The sequence below is a fragment of the Pristiophorus japonicus genome, chromosome 5 (assembly GCF_044704955.1).
Source record: "Pristiophorus japonicus isolate sPriJap1 chromosome 5, sPriJap1.hap1, whole genome shotgun sequence".
NCBI lineage: Eukaryota > Metazoa > Chordata > Chondrichthyes > Pristiophoridae > Pristiophorus > Pristiophorus japonicus.
The window spans coordinates 94,297,304-94,321,172 of NC_091981.1; the positions used below are offsets into that span (position 1 = coordinate 94,297,304).

The following is a 23,869-nucleotide window of genomic DNA, read 5'->3' on the forward strand; positions in this document are numbered from 1 at the left end:
CAGGGAAGTCTTGCACCAACTATACAGGGAATTGCTGAGGCCACACCTGGAATACTGCATGCAGTTTTGGTTTCCATATTTACGAAAGGATATACTCGCTGTGGAGGCAGTTCAGAGAAGGTTCACTAGGTTGATCCCGGGGATGAGGGGGTTGACTTATGAGGAAAGGTTGAGTAGGTTGGGCCTCTACTCATTGGAATTCAGAAGAATGAGAGGTGATCTTATAGAAACATCTAAGATTATGAGGGGGCTCGACAAGGTGGATGCAGAGAGGATGTTGCCACTGGTGGGGGAGACTAGAACTAGAGGGCATGGTCTTAGAATAAAGGGGCCGCCCATTTAGAACTGAGATGAGGAGAAATTTCTTCTGAGGGTTGTGAATCTGTGGAATTCGCTGCCTCAGAGAGCTGTGGAAGCTGGGACATTAAATAAATTTCAGACAGAAATAGACAGTTTCTTAAACGATAAGGGGATAAGGGGTTATGGGAAGCTGGCAGGGAAGTGGAGCTGATGGCGGAGCAAGCTCGAGGGGCCTTATGGCCTTCTTCTGCTCCTATTTCTTATTGTTCTTATTAAAAGCATGATTCTAATCCTGATCTCTGGGGGACACCACAACATACTTCTCTCCAGCCAGAAAAACATCCAGTCACCACTACTCTCTGCCTCCTATCCCTTAGCCAATTTCATACCCAAGTTACCACTGTCCCTTTAATACCACGTGCTTCTATTTTCCGAATCAGTCTGTTGTGAGGTACTTTATCAAATGCCTTTTCATAGTCCATATATACATCTACTGCACTACCTTATCAACCCTCTCGGTTACTTAATGAACAACTAAAAGAATAGCAAATAAAATAGAAGAATTTGCAGCACACTGGATCTGAAATGTGATGCATTAAAGATCTTTTGGACAGCATTGCTTTAAGTGAACAATTACCACCTCAAGAAAATCTTCATCGAGTCTGTACATGTCTAAAAGTTAATAAATCTCAATAGCTAGTTGAAATGAAAGTTACCTTGGTAAGAATTAATAACTGAATATTTCTAGGTTAAAAATTGTTTGCATTGTTAATAACATTTCCGTTAGCTGTGGAAATTTTTAGATTTAAAGAAAATTATGTGAGTATCTTTGCATCCCACAAGTTATACAAAATAATAAAATATAAATAGCAGGTAGAAATATCCAACACAAATATATTCAGAGTTCCAGTATTTGTGATAGAATGATCCAATATTTTTATTTTACGATACAGATCCATTAATAAAACAGTAAAATTTATGAAGTAAATTGCAGAATTTGTTTCTCTTGCATTTCTATTTGTGTAAGCTTTCCTCATCATTTTACTGAACTGTCTTTTTTAAGTGAAGCATTCCTGAATACTTACAGATTCAGTCTCACTAACAAGGAACTGGTGGAACTTCTCCAAGACTGGTGACTTTCTTAGCATCTTCCTGCTAATGTTAATATGCCAAGCCAATTCACTTGGATACCTGCAAGAGAAATCTTCATTTTAATCCAACTGTTGGAGAACAACATCAAGACCACTAATTTGTGTGCCTTTCTTACCAGCTCAAAAGTTGCGGAGCCTCAATCTTTTGCCCGTCCACCTCCAAGTCTTGTAGTTCTTGGAAGTATTTGGTTTTTAGACAATGCAAAATCTCTTCCGCATGACTTTACAAAACAAACAGGAAAAGGAAGAAAAAGCAAAAAAAAAATAAATCAAACAATTTCTGAAGAAAATGATGTGACCAATATTAAAGTTTGTGTGTAAGAAAAGTAAATTTCTCCAAGAAAAAACCTACTCTGCTTCCAGAACATTTATAAAACACACGTATACACATTACAGGGTGCGTGCCAAAAGTAAATGCTTTGCTCAATAAACTCTTACATCCGAATACATTTTTAAAAACAAAATTAACTTAAGTTTTAAATGGAAGCTGTTCTTTCCTTAAGTTTACAAAAAATAGATGACCACAGAGAGTGGTGCTAAGAGAATAGGCAGGCTATTTTAAAAATCAAGAATTCATAGCGATAAAAATATTTGACCCAGAAATGATTGGGATCAGCTTGCTAGGCAAATTGAGTCAGCAGCTGACTACTGCAAGTTATACCACTGCATTTTAAAAAAGGTTCCATTTATAGCATTAATACTGTATTTTAATCTTGGGTAAATATTATGAGGCGCTGTATTGTCACAGGGCATAAATGCATTATTACTTTAAATTTTCAATTTAAATAATCTTGATAAACAATTTTAGTTTCAAAACAAAAAAAATATCCTTAAAACAAAATTTCTATCGGTTTGGTGGCGTGTTCTCTCATTGAGCATTCCACAAGGAAGAACCTTGTAATAGAAGTGTATTGCTAGACTACCTACACAAGAGGCTTCATGAAACTGAAGCACATAACTGATATAAACCTCACTGAATTGCTTATGTCAAAAGGCCACAGAAAGCCATTTGTACGTAACACACTGCTTCTTTAGTATAGCAGGTGCATAAAAATACCACATTGCGCTACAATATCTGCACCTGAAAATTCATTTGACTGGTTATTTTAGCCGACACAAAGCCGATCTGTCGTTATTGTCCCGTCAATTTGAAAAATCTACAACATGCAAATTCCAATGTACAATGCTACTTCAAAATAGTGCAAGTGTTAGCAGTGTGCTATTTAATTGGGGGGGGTTGGTACAGCCGCAGTCGCAAAACAGATCAGCGTTACTGTTTGTGGGATCTTGCTGTACAGAGATTGGCAGGTGCTTTTGTCTAGGCTACACCTGTGACGACACTTCAAAAGTTATTCGTTGGCTGTGAAGCACTTTGGGGAATGGAGGACATGGAAGCCACTATATAAATGCAAATTCTTTCTTTTCTTTACCACTGGTACATGTGCCCGGATTTTGCGCTCAGCAGTGAACGAATGGCACTCACCGTTCATTACACTTGCACTCGCCAACAGCACTGTGATTTACAGTTATTAGAAATCCAAAACAGTGCAGCACCCTCCACAGGGGATCTGCAACCTGTGTGAACAGGGCAAGCAAGCAATGGTGTATCTCCTTAACCAGATTGAAGAATCCTTACTAAGTCATAGAAACTAAATCAGAAAGTGTGAGTTAGAATATTCAATGCCAAATCATGTACAGAAAGCAAAATAAAGAGAAAGAAGGATGGTTTTGAGATAAAAAAACATTTTTAAAAATGTTTTTAATTTTTAAAAATCTCCAACAATAATTAAAAACGAATGACATTCCACACTTCTAAAAGTAAATGTTCAGTGCCAGAAGTAGTTTGACTGTAATTAATACTTATCACACCATTAAAAACTTACTTGAATAGACAAGGCCTAACATTTTCTGGCATGTTTAGTGGGTATCTAGTGTGGAAGTACCCCAACTTCACACCCTTCATGTATCTGAATGGCAAGTCTCTCAGTAAGATACTGTTAGAGCGACGCTTCTGAAGGAGGGCAACTCAGTCAGCAACTTCCTGATTTCCGCAGTTAACTGTGCATATGCTAACACCGAAAGTTGATGTCCGATTTACTCCTTAATAACGGTGAGCACTATAGCCTCACCGTTATTTTTACCACAAATTCGGGCCATTTATCTTCTAATCCAGTTCTCACTCAGTTACCTCTTGTACCCAGTTATCCGAATAGTAGCTGGCAATGGCTCTCTCATGGTTGCCATGAACTGGTCCCATTCTCCAACAGGAACAACCTTTTGTCCTTGGTAATATTCTTCATATAGTTTGTTTTCTTTAATAATCTCTTGGTAACCAGCTCCCCAACCCTGTAAGGTGCAGAGAACCAAACAACTTAAGGCAGAAAATATATATTCAACTGTTAAACAAGTTCTACAATTTTTACCATAGTATAGTGCAACAAATCTCATCTGCATGGTACCATGTGCTATCAACTGAAATATACATATACATCTTGTAAAAGGTTTGGCCCTTGTGCCATCTATTTGCACAGGAAAGTGTGTTATTTACAATAGGGCTGTCAAAAACAACAGCCTCAGAGTCCTGGCAATCTGGCCCATAAAGCCCAGGCACTCCAATCCTGTTTTACAGATATTTATTCGACTACTTGCTGATTTGCCCAAAGATTTGGAAAAGGCTGTTATTAGCGCCATTGCCTCATTGCAGGATTAGCCCCTCACACAAATTTATCTTGAGACGTGATTTCTGAGTAAAATCAAGCATCACCCTAAAGCATTACTCTTAAGTGGCACTTAAGCCAGCTCAAGTGGCACGATTTTGAGGGGAAATATTCACTTCTCCCACCTTCTGTTCTCATTAGATACAGCTTCCAATTCTAGAACATTTCCAGGCCCAGGTTCTTTCTCTATTGGTTTTGTGCAACGTCAGTCATCAATGGAACAGAGATTCCATCGCTCTTCCACTGCAAAGCGCCTGGCAGTCATTGTAACTTTCTGACCAGCAGCTTGACACAATGAGGAACTTGCAGAAGATTCAACTCACTTTACAGTTGGTAAAACTGGACCCAGCCAAGCTACAACCGTCAGTTCTCGCAGGATTACTGCCTCGTGGAACTGGACAAAATGCTTTGTAAGTACATGAATTCTGGACAGAGATAGGATTCATGCTGTAAAACTAAAAGATTCTAGTACAAAGTTTTTCCTCGCCCTCTTCACCAGAGTCTGTAAAGCTTGGAGTCATAATGGCCGCATAGATGGGTAAAATGGCATCTCCGAGGACCGCACAGTTTAAATACATATTCCCATTAATTGTTGTTACAATTTCAGAGGAAGAAAATCAGGAAAAAAAAATTGAGGTTTGAAAAAGGGGAAATGAACATTTCTGCATTGACAACGGAGTCTGTTTCCATTCAACACCTACAATAACTGGTCTGCTGCTAAGCAACTGTATAATATGGTAGGTTAGGACTTCTTAGGCCTGTGTTGCCTTGGCGAGCTGAAGGGTATACACAATTAAGTTTGGATATTTCCAAATTAAATGGGAAATATCTGATTTAATGCTTCTTAAACAATGTTTAATCGGTCTTCAGTATTTTGATTTTTGCTTTCAGCCTGATTATCCGAGGTGATAAGGATGAACATGCTTGTGTAGTGAGGATAAAACTGGAGTTCATCTATATTGGTTTATGTTTGAAGAAAAAAAAGCAACTCATGATTTAGGTACATAAGAACATAATAAATAGGAACAAGAGTAGGCCATTTGACCCCTCGAGCCCACTCCACCATTCAATATCATGGCTGCTCTTCTACCTCAACTCCACCTTCCCACAATATTCCCATATCCCTTGATTCCCTTAGTTCCCAACATTCTATCAACCTCGGTCTTGAATATACTCAGCAATTAACCCCAAGAGCTTGGTTGCTCAGAACCCTTTGAGTGAAGACATTTCTTATCAGTCTTAAATGGCCAACCCCTTATTTTGAGACTGTGACCCCCTGGTTCTAGACTCCCCAGCCAGGGGAAAGATCCTCCCAACATCTACCTTGTCAAGCCCCTTCAGAATTTTATATGTTTCAATGAGATCACCTCTCATTCTTCTAAATTCTAGGGAATATAGGCCAAGTCTGCACAATCTCTCCTCATCGGGCAATCCCCTCATCCCAGGATCCAGTAGTGAACCTTCGTTGCACTCCCTCCAAGGCAAGTATGTATTTCCTTAGGTAAGACCAGAACTGTACACAGTACTCCAAGTGTGGCCTCACAAAATATAATTGTAGTAAGACTTCTTTACTCTTATACTCTAATCCTTTTGTAACAAAACCAACATACAACTGCTTTCCTAATTGCTTGCTGTACCTGCATGTTAACTTTCTGTGATTCATGTACAAGGACACGCAGGTCCCTCTGAATGCGAACATTCCTCACCATTCAAAAAAATTCTGCTTTTTGTTATATCTACCAAATCTCTTGATTTTAAGAAAATGGCTCTTGATTTATGAGACGGCGGGGTTGACATTACAACACTAAGATCAATTAGTATCAGCAATATGGATTTAATCTAAAACGGGGCCCATGAGGAAAAAAAAACTTTAAACAAATTAGTTAAAGAAAAAAATTCGCGTTCCCTTACTGGCCGACGTAAACTTTAACACGAAAGTCGGAAGCGGAACAGAGCAGTAAAAAAAATACAGATTTTGAAATGGTGAGGCCCAACTTTTGGAGTAATTTTTTTTTAACGAATATATTGATAGATTAAAGAGGCCGGACCGTGAGTCCGACTCAATACCTACAGGTTTGCTGCCGGGGTTTTCAGTGCTGTCGCGATTTCTAGGTCTGTTCTTTCGTCTCCCCATGGTGCAGAGGGCGGAGAAGAACCGAGAAAACGTGATTCTCCCCGCAGAACGCGGAGATGGACACCGGGCCTGAGCCGCGCACGACACTGGGAAAGGAAAGCCTGAAGTTGGGAGTGCAAAAGACTGGGGAGAAAGCTGCGCTGCACAGCCCCAGCCCTAGCCCTAGCGCTCTCTGCACCAGCTCTGCCCAACGTGCCTTACGAAGCCCCGCGCGCCCTGGATGCCTGTGCGGTGCACGCGCTACCACAGCAAAATGTAGCAAAATTAAAGATACTGTCGCAGCCGCTCCTTAATGTCTCGGACTGTGACCATTTACACCGCATCCGTCAAATGTAACTCTTTACACGTGGTGTACATCATGACTGGCAAATAACTGGGGCACCCTCTATTCCCATTTCGCATGACGCGAGATACCTACGTAAATACTACTACAACAACTTGTGTATATAGCGCCCTTAACGTAGTACAACATTTCACAGAAGTGCTTTAAAACAAAAGATAAATTTATTATCTGAGCCAGATAATAAATTACAGCAGAGTCAAAGACGAAGGTTTTAAGGAGTGTTTTGAAGGAGGAAAGAGAAATGGAGAGGTTTAGGGAGGGAGTTCCAGAGCTTAGGGCCCAGGCTAAATAAAAAACACTAAATATTGTGCTATTTTATTGTTATTATGTATACATTGGTAAACCAGACAGTGTCAATTATCATTAGTCATTTTACACTAAATGTGTGATGAGAGAATATCAATGTAAATTTTAATGTTAAATTCTTATTTAATAAATGTCAAAATGTGAGAAAGGGCCTTTTTATATAGAACGCTGGCACTCTAATTCAGGCTCAGCAAATTAATTCACGCCCCTCTCAATCTCTGTAACCTCCTCCAGCCCTACAACTCCTTAACTACTCTGCATTCCTCCAATTCTGGCCTCATGCATCCCAATTTCCTCTGCTCCACCATTAGCAGCCGTGCTTTTAGTTCTCTAGGACCCAACCGTTGAAATTCCCTCCCTAAACCTCTCCGTCTCCCTTCTGTAACACACACCTTAAAACCTACCTCTTTGTCTTTGCTTTTGATCACCTGTCCTAATCTACTGATATGAGTTGATGTCAAATTTTGTCTGATTACGTTACTGTGAACTGCCTTGGAACATTTCACTATGTTAAAGTTGCTATGTAAATATGTTTTGTGTTTGTATTTGCTGCTCTCACCAGCTAGAATAACTCCATGGAGGCAACTTTTGTTTGTGTCACAACCTTCCTTTAATTTTTTATACTGAGCATAATAGAAATAATCCAAGGGCCGAATCTCAAAAAAATGCTTTTCTGTAGTCCCCTCTGGAAGTACTTCATATTCACACCAATATTAGTTTAGGGACCACTTATCACAAAAATTAATGTTCCCATCTTCAAAAAGTGTGCATTTTATAGAAAATAGGCAGAAATCTCGTCAAAACTCAGAGTGATGATGTAATTGTGAGTTACTTAAATGACCAATCACAACTGCTGTATTTGTCAGTACGTACCACAAAATCAGCCTGATATGTCCTTACTATACAGTATAAATGCACACGAGGCCCATACCAGTTACCTTTATTACCAAGACCTCAGGTGATGAAGGTGGGTGGAGCTTCCCCTTTTATACCTGAAAGTCCAGGTTAGGAGTGTCTCCCACAAGTTCACCCCTTGTGGTCAATGTTCTCAAGGTGTACAACTTAGGTCAGCTTATACATGGGTTACAATGATAGTTGAATACATGACACACCCAATCACGATCTCTGTACTGGATCGATTAGAGTCTGACTGCATGTACCGAAACAATGGCGTGCTGCATGCATGTAGTTGCAGGAGCCAAAGGCAACATAATTTATTTTTCAGATTCTAGCTGAATAAAATTTTTCATGAGTGTTCATCAGTGGAAATTTTTTGGAACTAGAGAAGCTAAAATTGCAGAGAATGCCGTCGAACGTTTAGATTTGGAGCTGGTTATTGCACCAGAAAGACTCAAACAATCCCACATTCGATTGGATATCATCAGCAGTGCTACACGCGTTTCATTAATAAATCCAAGATCGACAGAGCCAAGAAGAAGCAAGAAAGGGAAAAGCACAACTATGAACTTGAGTACACATGATTTTACAGTCATTCCTATGAAACTGTGTCAGCCAACAAATGTTTATATCCAACTTTCATTCCTTAGTTCAATGGTTATGCCATTTCACACATTCCATTTTGTGGGCCTGCTTCACCCCATATACTTATTTCTGTCTAGACTGACTGACTCTAAACTTCTCACACTGGTCACAACACACACAAACACAGCAAAAACAGATTTTTTGACCAAGGGTCATTGTCAGTGGAGCTGATTAGAATATCCATTTTATCATTCCTATGCAGCCATTGTAGAACCAGTACAGAAAGAGGAGAGGAGTGAAGCCGCCACCAAGGTTCAACTGCTTCGTTCAAAGACGACAGACCCCAAAGTTATAGCTGTGAGGGCTTCCCATCTTCTTCCAGTGCAATGCCTTCTCTGCAAGAAGGACAAGAACATTATGTATAGACACAGCCGAAAGAGACAAAAAGAGAGGCTGGTACAATGTGAGACTAAAACTGCAGGTAAGCTGCTCCTTGCAGCAGAAACCCGCAAAGATGAGGCAATCCTGTTGCATATCCGTGAACAAGATCTTGTTGTCCTTGAAGCAAGGTACCAACGTAGCTGCTAGCAGAGCTACACCTCATTTCTGACCAGAAAGGAGCAGGAAGACCCTCCAGAAGGCAACCTCTACCAGACAGGATATAGGCACTTCTGTGATACAGTGATAGAGGGCAAGATTGTAAAGATCCGTGAAGTTCTTAGAATGACAAAGCTGAACAGTTTGTTTAAGAAATGCATTTTTGAGAAAGAGGGTATTGACGCTTCTTCTTATAAAATATATAATCTTAAACGTAGAATGCAGAAATCTTAAAGTTTCCTGAAATTTGTCAGATCATCACACAGTAATGAGAGTGATCTTGTTTTTGTAGAAGATCTTGCAACAGAAGAAGTGGCTGAGGAGGCAGTCAGTGTTTTGCTTTCAGAAACAAGCACAAGTGAGACTGACACAGACACGGATACCTGTATGGATTCTGGAGCCAAAGTTCCCATCAGAGGATCGAATTTAAGACCTGATTGCAAAACCTCGTATTCTGCTGCTCTGGAGAACATGTCTCTTGCAAACATGCCAGAAATCCCATCTCCAAAGGACCATGGGTGGAAACTTGAAGATGATGTATTGTCACAGACTGGATAGCATTTCCTCCAGCACCAGCAAGTGCAATGGAGCTTGCACATTGTTCATGCAAAAAGATCCAGTGTGCACAAGGAAGCTACCTTGCACCAACATCTGCTCGTGTGTAGGTTGTGAGAATGCTGCCTCTTTGCCCGTGACTTCTAGAGCTGAGGAAACAGATACCTTTGAATCTGATGATGATTCATAGACATGCATTCCTTTTCAGCCTCTAACTTTTTTCAGATCTATGTTGTTTTTTCAGTACTTCTATATTTAAAAAAAAATCAATACTATTACTTTTATTCTTATTGTAATAATTATTATAATTATATGGTTGACAAATGAGTGTGGGTGTCCATCTGAAATGTCAATAAGTGAGTATGAAATAAATGGTTGCTATGGTAGATTTCTTTCTTAGCAATGGATATGAAAACAAAATTTATGTATAACTGCACCATTAGATGCATCTGGACCTCAGATGTCCACAGTAATACTTCTTTTTACCAATTCTTACACTATCCATGCTTAAAATTTAGCAGTCATCATCATCATAGGCGGTCCCTCGAACAAGGATGACTTGCTTCCACATGGGCAGGAGCATTAGCGGGGCCCTGGTAAAGCAGAGGAGCGGGAAGGTCGTGGCGGACTTGTGACGAGTGATCGGGCGGAGGAGTGATGAGGGATCATGGCTGAGATTTGGTGGGTGATCATGACAGAGGTTCGGCGAATGTTTGGTGCGGAGGTGCGGCAGGAGATCATGGTGGAGGTGAGGCGAGTGTTTTTGTGGCGAAAGGGGATCGTGGCGGAGGTGCGGCGAGTGTTTGTGGCAGAGGAGCGACGAGAGATCGTGGCCGAGGTGCGGCGAATGAGGGTTTGGGGCCCAGAAGAGCCCCAATGAAGGACCCAATGTTCCAGTCTTGAACGCCAATTGAGGGGGTGGAGATGCCTGTGTGTGGATTTTTTTAACATGTGGTGACCATTGCACATCAGCCACCACACGGGTTTGACAGAGCTAGGCCTTTATCCAGTGGCAAGGGTTATCCAGGACGACTGGAGACCTGCTCTGCTGCACGGACCTAGTATGCACACATATCGCAGTGTGGACAGGCCCGTGCTGCCCCTGGGCCATTGGCTCTTCTGGGCCCCAACCCTCATTCGCCGCACCTCCGCCACGATCTCTTGTCGCTCCTCTGCCACAAACACTCGCCGCACCTCCGCCACGATCCCCTTTCGCCACAAAAACACTCGCCTCACCTCCACCATGATCTCCTGCCGCACCTCCGCACCAAACATTCGCCGAACCTCTGTCATGATCACCCACCAAATCTCAGCCATGATCCCTCATCACTCCTCCGCCCGATCACTCGTCACAAGTCCGCCACGACCTTCCCGCTCCTCTGCTTTACCAGGGCCCCGCTAATGCTCCTGCCTATACTCCAAATGGCGACCTGGGTCCTGATGACGTCACCCAGTCGCCCACCTCGCAACTTAAAATTTAGCAGTAGCACTGATATGTCACCGTTGCTAGGGAAAAGAAAGCCCATAGTAACCATTTTTATGTTTTTCTTTGTTTTTGGCCATTTCTCAGTAACACTCAATTTTGGTTTTTGCTTCAGATACAGATATTTAACATATTTAGCATGGTTCTAGGTCATCATAGGCAGTCCCTCAGAATTGAGGAAGACTTGCTTCCACTCTAAACATGAATCCTTAGGTGGCTGAACAGTCCAATACGAGAACTACAGTCCCTGTCACAGATGGAACAGATAGTCGTTGAGGGAAAGGGTGGCTGGGACTGGATTGCCGCACGCTCTTTCCGCTGCCTGCGCATGATTTCTGCATGCTCTCGGCGATGAGACTCGAGGTGCTAAGCGCCCTCCCGGATGCACTTCCTCCACTTAGGGCCGTCTTTGGCCAGAGATTTCCAGGTGTCAGTGGGGATGTTGAACTTTATCAGAGAGGCTTTGAGGGTGTCCTTGTATTGTTTCCTCTGCCTATCTTTGGCTCTGTGGTGTATGAAATGATACAATGTGTTGCATATGCAGACTATGGATGTACTCTCTGTGTAGTCACTGTGTGGTTGCATAAGATGGAGACTTGTTTACCTGATGCACTATCAAGTAGGTTTACATTGTGTATATACATGCTGGCACCACTAGAGGGTGCAACTGGTGGAGACCGTGGGTTTTCTACCCTGGTGGCAGGGCCCAGTATAAAAGGCTGCACACCATGCTTGTGCCTCGCTCTGCCATTTGGAATAAAGGACCAAGGTCACTACAGTTTTGAGTACAACACATTGCTTTGTGGAGTCATTCATAAGTACATTACAGACATAATAACTGGTGACAAGAATACGGACTTTCATGCGATTATGGCTACCTTCAGCACACTAAAAGACTTCGCAGAGGGTGATGATTGGGATGCTTTCACGGAAAGGCTCAAGCTATATTTCATGGCAAACGACCTGGCAGGGGAGATGGACGCATCGGCAGAGAAGCGCAAGGCTATACTGTTGACCAGTTGTGGGCCCGAGGTCAGGGACTTGCTGGCACCCACAAAGGCCAAGGATAAGACATATGATGAGCTGAATTAATTAATTCACGACAAACTAAAACCAAAAGAGAGCATCTTCACGGCCAAGCCCAGATTCTACACTCACCACAGACCTGAGGGCCAGGAGATTGCAAAATATGCTACAGACCTCAGGAGACTTATGGCACCGTGTGATTCTGGCATGCACCTCAACGAAGCATTGCGAGACATCTTCATTATAGGAATTGACCATGAGGGCCTCCTTCACAAGCTATTATCTGCCAACACCACAGTCAACCTGCAGAAGGCCATCAGCATCAGTCAGGCATTCATGACCTTGACCTGCAGCACCAAGCAAATTATTCATCCTGTGGACTCAAACCCGGCAAGTACTGTACACAGAATGGTGCCTTTCACAGGTGCCAAGAATGTGGCTCTGCTCAGGGCAGAGAGCACAGACCTCAGGGTTCCAGAACTCAGAGTCCGCTGAGGGGTGCTAATCGAGTAGCACCATGCTGGCGTTGCGAAGGAAACCATAGGGCTCACCAGTGTCGGTTTGATGAGTACATATGCAAAGCCTGTAACATGAAGGGCCACCTCCAGTGTATGTGTAAAAGAAATCCGACTCACCGTCTAGCAGAGGAGTCAGTAGATGACTTTGAATCCAACGGGGATTATGATGATTTGGCCAGAGAGGCTCAGCCCCAAGAAGAAGTGTATGGAATGTATACCTGCACCACCGATTGTGAAGATGGAAGTCGAGATAAACGGTGTTCCAGTCTTCATGGAGGTGGACACAGGAGCGACCCAGTCAGTGATGAGCCAAGATGCCTTTGAGAGGCTAGGAATGAAAAATGACCTGAGCTGGTTCCAGTACAGGAAAAGTTGCGCACCTATACCAAGGAGCTGATCCCAATCCTTGGTAGTGCGGATGTTATTGTAATCCATAATGGCGTGGTGCACAAGTTACCTCTGTGGATCATTGCAGGTGATGGTCCAATGCTACTCGGAAGAAGGTGGATGGGGAAGATCCAGTAGAAATGGGAAGACCTCTTCACTCCAGCAATTTATGTTCCCCATGCTCAGAGGCAGAGCAAAACCTCATCTTCACTTGGGCTAGGCACCAGAGAACAAACCAGCGCAGCACCTGAGGCGCAGACCGTCCAACACGACTGCGTGGCAATGATCCGACTAGAACGACCTAAAAGTACCTTCCCGGCTCCAGTGGCAGGACTCCTGGGGAGAAAGATCTGAATTCACAGGCACTCTTCCAGCTTTTGTGGCAGAATCGCGGGAGAGAAGAATCAAGGCAATCGACCTCGAGGACAGAGGCAAGATGGCATCGCTGATGCAGCGAGCGGAAGCGCAGCTGAAAAAAAAGAAGGCCGGGGCAATATCACGAGGTGCAATGCTGAGGAACCAACACGTGGTGTCTAACAAAGGATTTGACTGGGGTAAAGCCAACAGAGTTCTCTTAAAGGAGACCTGCAACCAACTGAACTTAAAGAGACATTGTATGTATGGCAATCAATGTAACGAACTGATTAAGATTGTGAACAAAATGTTGTTGCGAATTGTTGGTACTATTTCTAATGTAAAGAACAAAATGTTGTTGCGAGATGTCGGGAATAGAGTGTCCCCAAAAGTAGCAAACAAGCGACCTCAGGAGGGTGAAGGCACTGATCCTGATACCCTGCCCCAATGGCACTATTTGCCACGGACCCAGAAACGAAAACGGTACCAATACACGCAGTCGGCCGCCGTTGCCCACACCCGGGTGGAGATGGTGCAGCCCCCAGACGCAGTCACTACCTCGGCCATGTCCGGGAGCGAAAGGTTCCAAAGAACCAATGAGTTCCCCAAACGGGACCTGGAACAGCCAGGTTCCCAACCCGATTAGAGAGCAGGCAGAAGATTCTGTAGCCCTCAAAGGAGGACAGGGAGGCCACACACATCTGTGGCTCTGTCCACCACTCGGCAACGGCAAGGGCCCTGAGTCCTGGCTAGGTGAATGAACCAAATCCACCCCGCTAGCAAGGGGCGCAGCGCCGCCATCAGATGACTAAAACCCCAGTTGCTCTGGAACTAGTGTCCTCACAAACTTGTACTGCTACCTCAGTACTGACCATGACTGAACCATGAATGCATTCTACCCAATCCAGGCGCACGACCGTAAAACGTAATGAATGTAAGTCACTGAACCTAGGTGTCACGTTACAAACTGTAAAAAAATGTCTTCTTCCTTTCTTTGTACTTGCACTGTGTCTGATCCTGTATGTTAATGTAACGGGCCAGCTGCATGACCTCGCTGGGGGGTGGGGGGGGGGGGGCGGCAGAAATGAATGTATGTAACTATTATAGAGAGAGATTTTCCAATAGAGCAAAGGCACCTGTAGCATAATGTTAGAACTAAATATGCATAGTGTTAGAATTAAATGTGTGTGTGTGTAAAATGTATGAAGATGGCTGCCCGTGATTTAGCAAAGCCTCAAAGGATTTCAGCTAGCTGAAAGAGACTGCATTCCTGGTTACTGATAACTGCTGTTTCTCACACAGGAATACACATAAAAAAACGAGTTCCGCAGATGTCCCTAATCAACTGGCTTTCAGGCCTCAGACAAGATGTCCTGGTTCATGTTAGAACAATACGACTCTGCAACAGGATTAAGATAAGGAGACTGCCCAAAGACAGCACCGAAGGACAGTAAGATAAGGGGAGGCCTGGACCATGTCACAAGACCATGAATAACTCTTAGCAACACATGGGGCAATCACACAGCCACCTAATGTTTAGAGACCACTTCTATTGGTCTATTTGAATCTATATGTAATCTATAATCAATATGATTGGATAGTGTCCGGCCGAAATGGGCTGATGTAACTGTAGTAAACTGTTGTAAAACATATAAAAATCCATGAAACCCTTTGTTCGGCGGAGAGAGGTACCTGGATGCACCAGTGGCTTCATCTCCCCACCGGCGTAATAAACCTTTTTGATGTATGGACCGACCCTGAGTGACGAGTGATTCTTGGAGGGTACATTCGCGCTATCAATGACGTAGTTGGCAGGATATTTCAGAGGCTGTTGGGACACCCCTGGAGAATCTGGGTGAGTATAAGTCCGAGTATGAAAATATATAGCGGGGTGCTGGAGGTGAACGCACAGGTTGATCAACACGGATGGATGATCCAGTATCTCACACACCTAGCCTGAGCCTGAATTAAGAGGACTTTGTCCCACGTGATGGCCAGGATCAAGTAGGCGTAGAGGACCCCCCCTGAGACCATAGGATCGTGAGACCGAGCGACACCTCCCGGACCCAGTAAGGGAATTGGCAATAGATCCCGGGGCAGGGGGGGGGGGGGGGGTTGGGTGGGGTAAGGGACCAGGTAGTGTCCAGAGGCCGACGCAATATCCAACCTGTAAGGAGGGTCGGAAAACAGGCAAAACGGTGGTAGGTAGTCGTAAGGAGACGTAGGGCACTGCGGGAATAGCAGACTTGTGACCTGACAGTAGCTAGAAATGGTCTACTACAAGTCACGCTGGAAAAGGCGGACCTCTGAGAGCTAGATTCCTAATGAGCTACCCACCCCAATATCTGCGAGTTAGAAACAGTCTACTACAAGTCGTGCTGGAAAGAAAAAGCGGACCTCTGAGAGTTAGATGATCTACTACAAGTCGCGCCAGATAAAAAAAAAAAGTGGACCTCTGAGAGTTAGATCCCTAATGAGCTAACCATCCCCAATACACAATATGGCCAGTATAACAACAAAACTCAAGAGGGGGCCAGAAGGTCCCTTACCCGCCACCTGGCGGAGAAACAAAAGAAAGTAATAGAAAAGGCCTGGGTTCTGATTCTTCGAGCCCACGTAAAATTAAGAGAAAGTAAATCGATCATGTATTAATCTATCATCATGTATTAATCTATTTTTTAAAAATCCTGATAATGATTATCTTAAGTGATGTATGGATTCAAAAAATAGAGCCGGCTAAACAATAAGCTTTGTTGAATGAAGAGAGACTTTTGTGAATGTCTGTCTTTGAGTGAGAGTGCTTGTGTGATTTTTTGACTGCGGAATGAATTTTTCATGTGTCTGAAAGTCTGTTTGGAAAAATGGTGGAGCTGTCTGTTTGTTTTAACTCCACCCACTTTTTCAGACAGAGTGAAAGTTTTTTTTAACCCTTTGTAGTGTTGTCCTGTATGTAGGAAGTTTTAAGAAAGTGTGAACCTAGAATTGAATTACATTTTAAGTTAGGAATGCAGGTGTGGATTTATTCGGATGATAAGTTACGGAGCTAGAAAATGCACAAAGGATATAGATTTTTTGAACAAAAGATAAAAAATACATGGTCCCGGTGGTTTAAAAAAATCAAATTTATTTGACACACTCACTTACTTGTCGAAAGAAAACCCGCAATCATTGATTACATTGGGTTGAAAGACATAAATTTAGTCTGGGAATGAGATAAAGAATGCCTTCTTTTTTTTAAAAAAAGCCTGCGTGGGTCTCTCGAAGTTGCGGGCTGGGAAAGTACGCTCCCATTTTCCTTTGCGTAAAACCTTGACGCGAAAGCTTTTAGCTCAGTAAAAAGAGTTTTAAATAAAAGATTGGCATTACAAAATTTGAATTGGGATTTTGAGATATTAAGAGAAGGCACAGCAAAATACTGAGATAGATTCAAACTAAAAAAAAATTAAATTAAATCTGATCTCTTTAAAAAAAAGAGAAATAAAACAAAAAGGTTTGGAACCAATCTAGAAATACCTTCAGGGATCAAGTCAAACTCCTGGGCGAGTGGTAAGCTATCTGTGAAGGTGTAAAAGGGACTTTTGAGAAAAAAATAATAAAATGTTAAAACGGCAAGCTTTAGCAGTTTAGAAAAAAGGACATTGTAACGGCCTTGAAACTGGAACATTTGAGATAACGAAAAGCAGCACTCAAAGCCTACATGCTCGACTCCGTTCTAGTTATGGAAAAGACGAAAAAAAAGATAAAGACGCAACCTGGAAAGAAAACAAATTGAATGAATTTGAAAGAAAAAGTGTCTTCGATTGTCTGTTGATTTTAAATTAACAAATTTACGGAGACACGAGCCCTCTGTGTAAAATACAAAACCTAACTTGAAGAAAGGAGATCTGAAAAAAAAAGACGTAACGAACTAAATAGGTGCTGAAAAAAAACAGTGTTTGCGATGGAAAAAGACATAACTTACTAAATACTAGTTGTTATTGGCTGTGAAAAAGATATTGGTTTAATTGAAAAACATTTTTTTGGAAGAGGTAAAAGACAATCTACATTGATAATGATTTTAAATTACGAGAAAGAGTTTCACTGCAGTTTGAAAAGATTTCCAAAATAGACGTCGTTTATCAAGAAAAGTCTTGACCATTCTAAACAAGCAGGAGGGTTTTGAAAATAATGAGGAGAAAAGATCTAAGCTATGCGAACTCAGCACAGAAAAAAAAAACTGGAAATTAGAAAATTATATTGAATTTTAAAATTCTTATAGAAAATGGAACTGGCACGGAAGTTTAGATTTTGTGCCGAGGGAGAAATAAAACACAAGATTTGCCCAGTGAACGGGACCGTAAAAAAACCCGAAATGTTGGAATGTATACAGCTTGTGTGAAAATTGGATTTTAGTAAACAAAATAGCTATTAAAAATTTGTGGTCTCGTTTTAACTCAATTAAAAAAAAATCTTTGGCAAGTACTTGAATTAGAAGTTTAGAAAAAATTGGAGTTTAATCTAAAATGCTGTCTTTCCTGAAGAGAAGACTTTTATTATGACAGCTTTACTAATGATTTCTGCTGTTTTAACGGATTCCTGATTTCTAAGTAAGTTTTGAAGGCACAAAGACTTAAAAAAAAATTTTGGATGATTACGCAAAGTCACGTAATGACACCAGGCCTTCTTACAAACCTGTAAAGGAGTTAACCCTTTCCATTGACAGCTGTTTTATACTGGATATTATTAATTTGGATTTCTTAATAGAATAAAGACTCACCTGATAGATAGAGGAAATGATGGGATAGTCAGGATAAAAATAAAATAGAACTAGCCTATGTAATAATACTTGCCTAATACAATAAAGAAATAGATACTCAAACAAACAAATTCAAGAATTAAAAGCTAAGATAAATGAGCTGGAAGAGATTTAAAAAAAAATAGGACCAGACGGATAGTGCAGTGCGCAGCCATAGCACCATCACCTATGGCCATAGAGCCAATGTACCCCACGGTGAATAAGTGGAGTCCACAAACCCAACCTAACCCTTACCTCCGAATTCACAGAGTGACCTCGACATGCATGGATAAAAGATGAGTAGACCAGAACCTAACACCTGGTGATGACCAGGATCTGTTTAAAATTTGCAGATAAAACACCCATCGAGATGGAATCACAGTGGCCACTTCAGCTCTGCAGCATGATACTAGGGATCTCGACACAATGCAAGCATCAGATAACCCGGATGGACTACGGGGGATGCAGCAAATGCAGGAAAGACACACTTACCCGAACTATGGGATCTTGTTTAATTTAACTGATGGAATATGTATCCCAGCAGCCAAGGACTGGAGCAAGGACAGAACTTATTTTAACGCATAATGTTAAGCTTGAAATTGTGCCAATTCTGATCAATATCTCAGGCATACGAATGCCGGAATATTGTACTGAACAAGCAAGGAATATGTATAGTGTATTAAGTAAGGTTGTAATGCAGCAGGCTGCCGATGTCATGGGTGCCAGTAGGTTCCGAGGACAAGAGCAGGTGCATAGGTATAAGAGGGGAATAATTAATGACGCTGCTATGGCTTTAATACCGGGACCTCCATAGTAAACTCACTGGATATACAAAGACTGAATGAAAAGGTGGAACAACTTAAAGAGGTGATGAGGGAACTGTTAGAGCGGGCAGAGCAGAATCAGAAAGACCAAGCCGACTTAGGAAGGGAAGGCATGGAGATACAGTTAGATGGAATTTCAGTAATCGAGACACATGCCAAAACAATTGTCTAATTGACAAAGAAAAGGAAGATGCCGGAAAGCTCCGACATGGGTAACTCTGTCATGCTTATGGTTTGTGGATGGTAGGACAGATACGACACAACCTCGATCAGATCCAAAGCGGGGAGGTACCAGACTGGATAGACAGTTCACATCTGGCTCAGCTAGCCAAGCTGAAGGGGACACTGGATAACTGCACTCTGAAGGGACTAACCAGAGTATACCCAGCGATCCCAAACTGCCAAATGGGCACAGCTGCGGGAATGGGGATTGTCTTGATGATCCCTATAGTCACACGAGACTCAGGTCCATTTCCCCTTTACCAATTGGAGAATATCGGGGTTGTACGTGACAATGCCTCCCTCCGTTACTATTTAATCGCAGACTCCGCTATCTGTAGAGATAACACACTATACGGCATCTCCCTACCAGGGTGCAAATAGAGGGGCGAGATCACGGTGTGTCCCCACCCAGTGGGACAGGGAGAATTAGATGACTGTGGTTTTAATCGAACCGATGGATGCGTTCTGGAAATAGTACCTGCCCTACACATTTTGCCCTGGCCGGGTACGGAGGCAAAGGGAGATACTGTGTCTCCACCACGGAACGTTCATATCAGTGTAACGGCTTGCAATGCCAGATCCCGCAACCAAACTTCTGCTTTATACCCCTACGACCTGTTACAATAGGGCAAGCCCGCATTATCCAAGTTAGACTGCGAGGTACCGAAATCATTGACGCTACCGATCAGCTCCATGATCACCTACAGGACAATGACGAGCCAGAACAGGCCCCTATTCCCCATTTAGCGGAAGTACTAAGGGAACTAAGACTCAGAGTCGGACAGTCTGTTAAACTCTCCCACCAACTACGGACAAAGATTGAAATACTGGAGAAAGACATCGACACAGAGCTGCAGGATGAGAGTTAGTGGAGGAAGGTTTGGAACTGGGGGATGAATGTCAACATCCACCCTTGGATTCGAATTATATCACATATACTGGTCGGAATACAGCTAGTCCTAGCGTTAGCATGGGGACTCATGGCTTGCCGGTCCTGCAGAAATTATGCACAACAACGGAGGTTTAACACCAGAGCTCAGATAAGCAAGGAAGTTCGCGTGACAGACGAAAGGGGCGATTCAAACTATATTAGTTTGATCTAAAACAACTGGGACTCCTGAAATCACGTGACTGGCCAGCACGTCGCAGCAGTGAGTACCGGGTGATACAAAAACATAAAATAACATAATATAAATTAGTGTCGGTTTCAGGGGGCTAGGACTAGCCCCTTTACCGAAAGGGGGAATTGTTATAGAGAGAGATTTTCCAATAAAGCAAAGGCACCTGTAGCATAATGTTAGAACTAAATATGCATAATGTTAGAATTAAATGTGTGTGTGTAAAATGTATGAAGATGGCTGCCCGTGATTTAGCAAAGCCTCAAGGGATTTCAGCTAGCTGAAAGAGACTGCATTCCTGGTTACTGATAACTGCTGTTTCTCGCACAGGATACACATTAAAAAAACGAGTTCTGCAGATGTCCCTAATCAACTGGCTTTCAGGCCTCAGACAAGATGTCCTGGTTCATGTTAGAACAATACGACTCTGTAACAGGATTAAGATAAGGAGACTGCCCAAAGACAGCACCGAAGGACAGTAAGATAAGGGGGGGACCGGACATGTCACAAGACCATGAATAACTCTTAGTAACACATGAGGCAATCACACAGCCACCTAATGTTTAGAGACCACTTCTAATGGTCTATTTGAATCTATATGTAATCTATAATCAATATGAGTGGAATAGTGTCCGGCCAAAATGGGCTGATGTAACTGTAGTAAACTGTTGTAAAACATATAAAAATCCATGAAACCCTTTGTTCGGCGGAGAGAGGTACCTGGATGCACCAGTGGCTTCATCTCCCCACCGGCATAATAAACCTTTCTGATGTATGCACCGACCCTGAGTGACAAGTGATTCTTGGAGGGTACATTCGCGCTATCAGTAACCATGGACAGACACATGGATCACACCCAGAACCCTCTGGAACCTCCACTGTATCATCAAACCATCCAAACTGGTAATCACTACCCAACGTTGTGGCAAGAGGACTTGGGGGTTAACAGGGAAAGAACCAAGCCAAAGCACAGCCAAGGTGCAAGGGCTATTGGCACTTAAGTCTGGGGAGAGGTAAGCCAGAGCACATAGTGCAAAGGTAATTGGCACAAAGGACTTGGGGGAGAGTGATGTTGTATATACAGTCTATGGATGTACTCTCTATGTAGTTACTGTGTGGTTGCATAAGATGAAGACTTGTTTATCTGATGTACCAGCAAGTAGGTTTACACTGTATATACATGCTGGCACCAGTAGAGGGTGCAGCTGGTGGAGACTGAGGGGTTTCCTGCCCTAGTGGCAGGGCTCAGTATAAAAGGCTGCACATCATGCTTGTGCCTCACTCTGGAGTTTGGAATAAAGGACCAAGGTCGCTACAGTTTGAGTACAACATAAAGCCTCGTGGAGTCATTCATAAGTACATTATGGACATAATACAATGAACTCTGTACTGTGAGCCAGTGACTAGGTGTAACCTGATCAGTCTTTAATGGCTTCCAGAAGTGAAGATACAAAGGTGGAAGTTCAGGTTATATCCTGGGACCAGCACGAGTGTACCTATGATCCTAGGACCTCCGATGGTAGTGCCCCCTGGTGGTGGGCAGACCTTATGTACATACATTATCGGCTCCTTTGCCGTGAAGGAGTTCTGAGTAGAGTGCTTGCTTTGGGAGTTTCGTGTCTGGCATGCAAACAGTGTGGCCTGCCCAGCGGAGCTGATCAAATGTGGTCAGTGCTTCAATGCTGGGGATGTTGGCCTGGTCGAGGATGCTAATGTTGGTACATCTGTCCTCCCAGGGAATTTGCAGGATCTTACAGAGACATTGTTGGTGGTATTTCTCCAGTGATTTGAGGTGCCTACTGTCCATTGTCCATGTCTCTGAGCCATACAGGAGGGTGGGTATTATTATAGCCCTGTAGACCATGAGCTTGGTGGCAGATTTGAGGGCCTGGTCTTCGAACACTCTTTTCCTCAGCCAGCCGAAGGCTGCACTGGCGCACTGGAGGCGGTGTTGAATCTCGTCATTAATGTCTGCTCTTGTTGATAAGAGGCTCCCAAGGTATGGGAAATGGTCCACGTTGTCCAGGGCCACGCCGTGGACCTCTTCTCAATCTTCCTCGCTGCCATGTCCCACCTCACAGTCAACAAGCTCCCTGCTAGAGTGGAACTAAACAACAGAAGCAGTGGGAACCTGTTCAACCTTCGTCGTCTCCAGGCCAGTTCCAATACCACCCCAACCTCTGTCGTCGAGCTCCAAGTCATAGTCAACATATTTATTGAGGCGTACGAAAGCATTGGCCTTACGCTAAACATCCGTAAGACAAAGGTCCTCCACCAGCCTGTCCCCGCCGCACAGGTTCTAGGTACTTCCCAACAAAAACTACGGAAGTAAAAATCTAGGCAATAAAACAGGCTTCGGCCCATGGTCTAAAAGAACAGTTGGGAAAGAACAGGTGAACATTTAAAACTGATTCTAAATTGGAGTCTGGCACATGACATAAGAGAATCATAGAAATTTACAGCACAGAAGGAGTCCATTCAGCCCATCGTGTCCGTGCCGGCCGACAAAGAGCTATCCATCCTAATCCCACTTTCCAGCACTTGATCCGTAGCCTTGTAGGTTACGGCACTTCAAGCGCATATCCAAGTACTTTTTAAATGTGGCAAGAGTTTCTGCCTCTACCACCTTTTCAGGCAGTGAGTTCCAGACCCCCATCACTCTCCAGTTGGGGTGGAGTGTAGAATGTTTCAGTATAACGGGTTTCGCAGTTGTGTGAGGCGGACTTGTTGGGCTGGATGTTCTTTGCTTTTCCGTCATTGTTCATAGGTTTATATGTAACCTTTAGGGCTGCTGACCAAGGGCCTTGCGGCTCTTTGTCAGCCAGCGTGGACACGATGGCTTCATTCTGCGTTGTAAATTTCTATGTTTCTATTTCTATGTTTCTACTCTCCCTGTGAAAATATTTCTCCTCAAATCCTCTCGAAACCTCCTATCAATTACTTTAAATCTATGCCCCCTGGTTGTTGATCCCTCTGCTAAGGGAACAATGTCCTTCCAATCCACTTTCTTTAGGCCCCTCATAATTTTATACACCTCAATAAGGTCTTCCCTCAGCCTCCTCTGTTCCAAAGAAAGCAAACCCAGCCTATCCAATCTTTCCTCGTAGCTAAAATTCTCCAGTCCAGGCAAAATCCTTGTAAATCTCATCTGTACCCTCCTTAGTGCTATCATATCCTTCCTGTAATGTGATGACCAGAACTGCATGCAGTACTCTAGCTGTGGCCTAACGAGTGTTTTATACTGTTCAAGCATAACCTCCCTGCTCATGTATTCTATGCCTCGGCTAATAAAGGCAAGTATTCTGTATGCCTTAGCTACATGTCCTGCTACGTCCAGGGATCTTGGACATGCACTCCAAGGTCCCTCTGTTCGTCTACACTTCTCAGTGTCCTACCATTTGTTGTGAACTCACTTGCCTTGTTAGCCCTCCCCAACTCACACTTCTCTGGAATTCCATTTGCCACTGTTTTTCCCACATGACCAGTCCATTGATAACTTCCTGCTTTCTTCTTAATTATCAACCACACGGCCAATTTTTGTATCATCTGCAAACTTCCTAGTGTGTAAGATTTATAAG

The 23,869-nt window shown here is 43.1% G+C and overlaps 1 protein-coding gene across 4 annotated transcripts in view; it reads right to left on the reverse strand.

Annotated features, from left to right (window-relative positions):
* Positions 1-23,869, reverse strand: part of nsun2 (NOP2/Sun RNA methyltransferase 2) — a 78,014-nt gene that overhangs the window by 39,855 nt on the left and 14,290 nt on the right. Inside the window, exons 1-4 of one of the 4 annotated variants that reach the window (XM_070880774.1) lie at positions 12,730-13,501; positions 3,640-3,797; positions 1,568-1,672; positions 1,386-1,491 (exon numbers count right to left, since the gene is read on the reverse strand). In XM_070880774.1, the coding sequence (XP_070736875.1) occupies positions 1,386-1,491; positions 1,568-1,672; positions 3,640-3,695 (267 nt within the window). In that variant the 5' untranslated portion in view covers positions 3,696-3,797; positions 12,730-13,501. The other 3 variants (XM_070880772.1, XM_070880776.1, XM_070880773.1) reach the window with 3 other exon arrangements.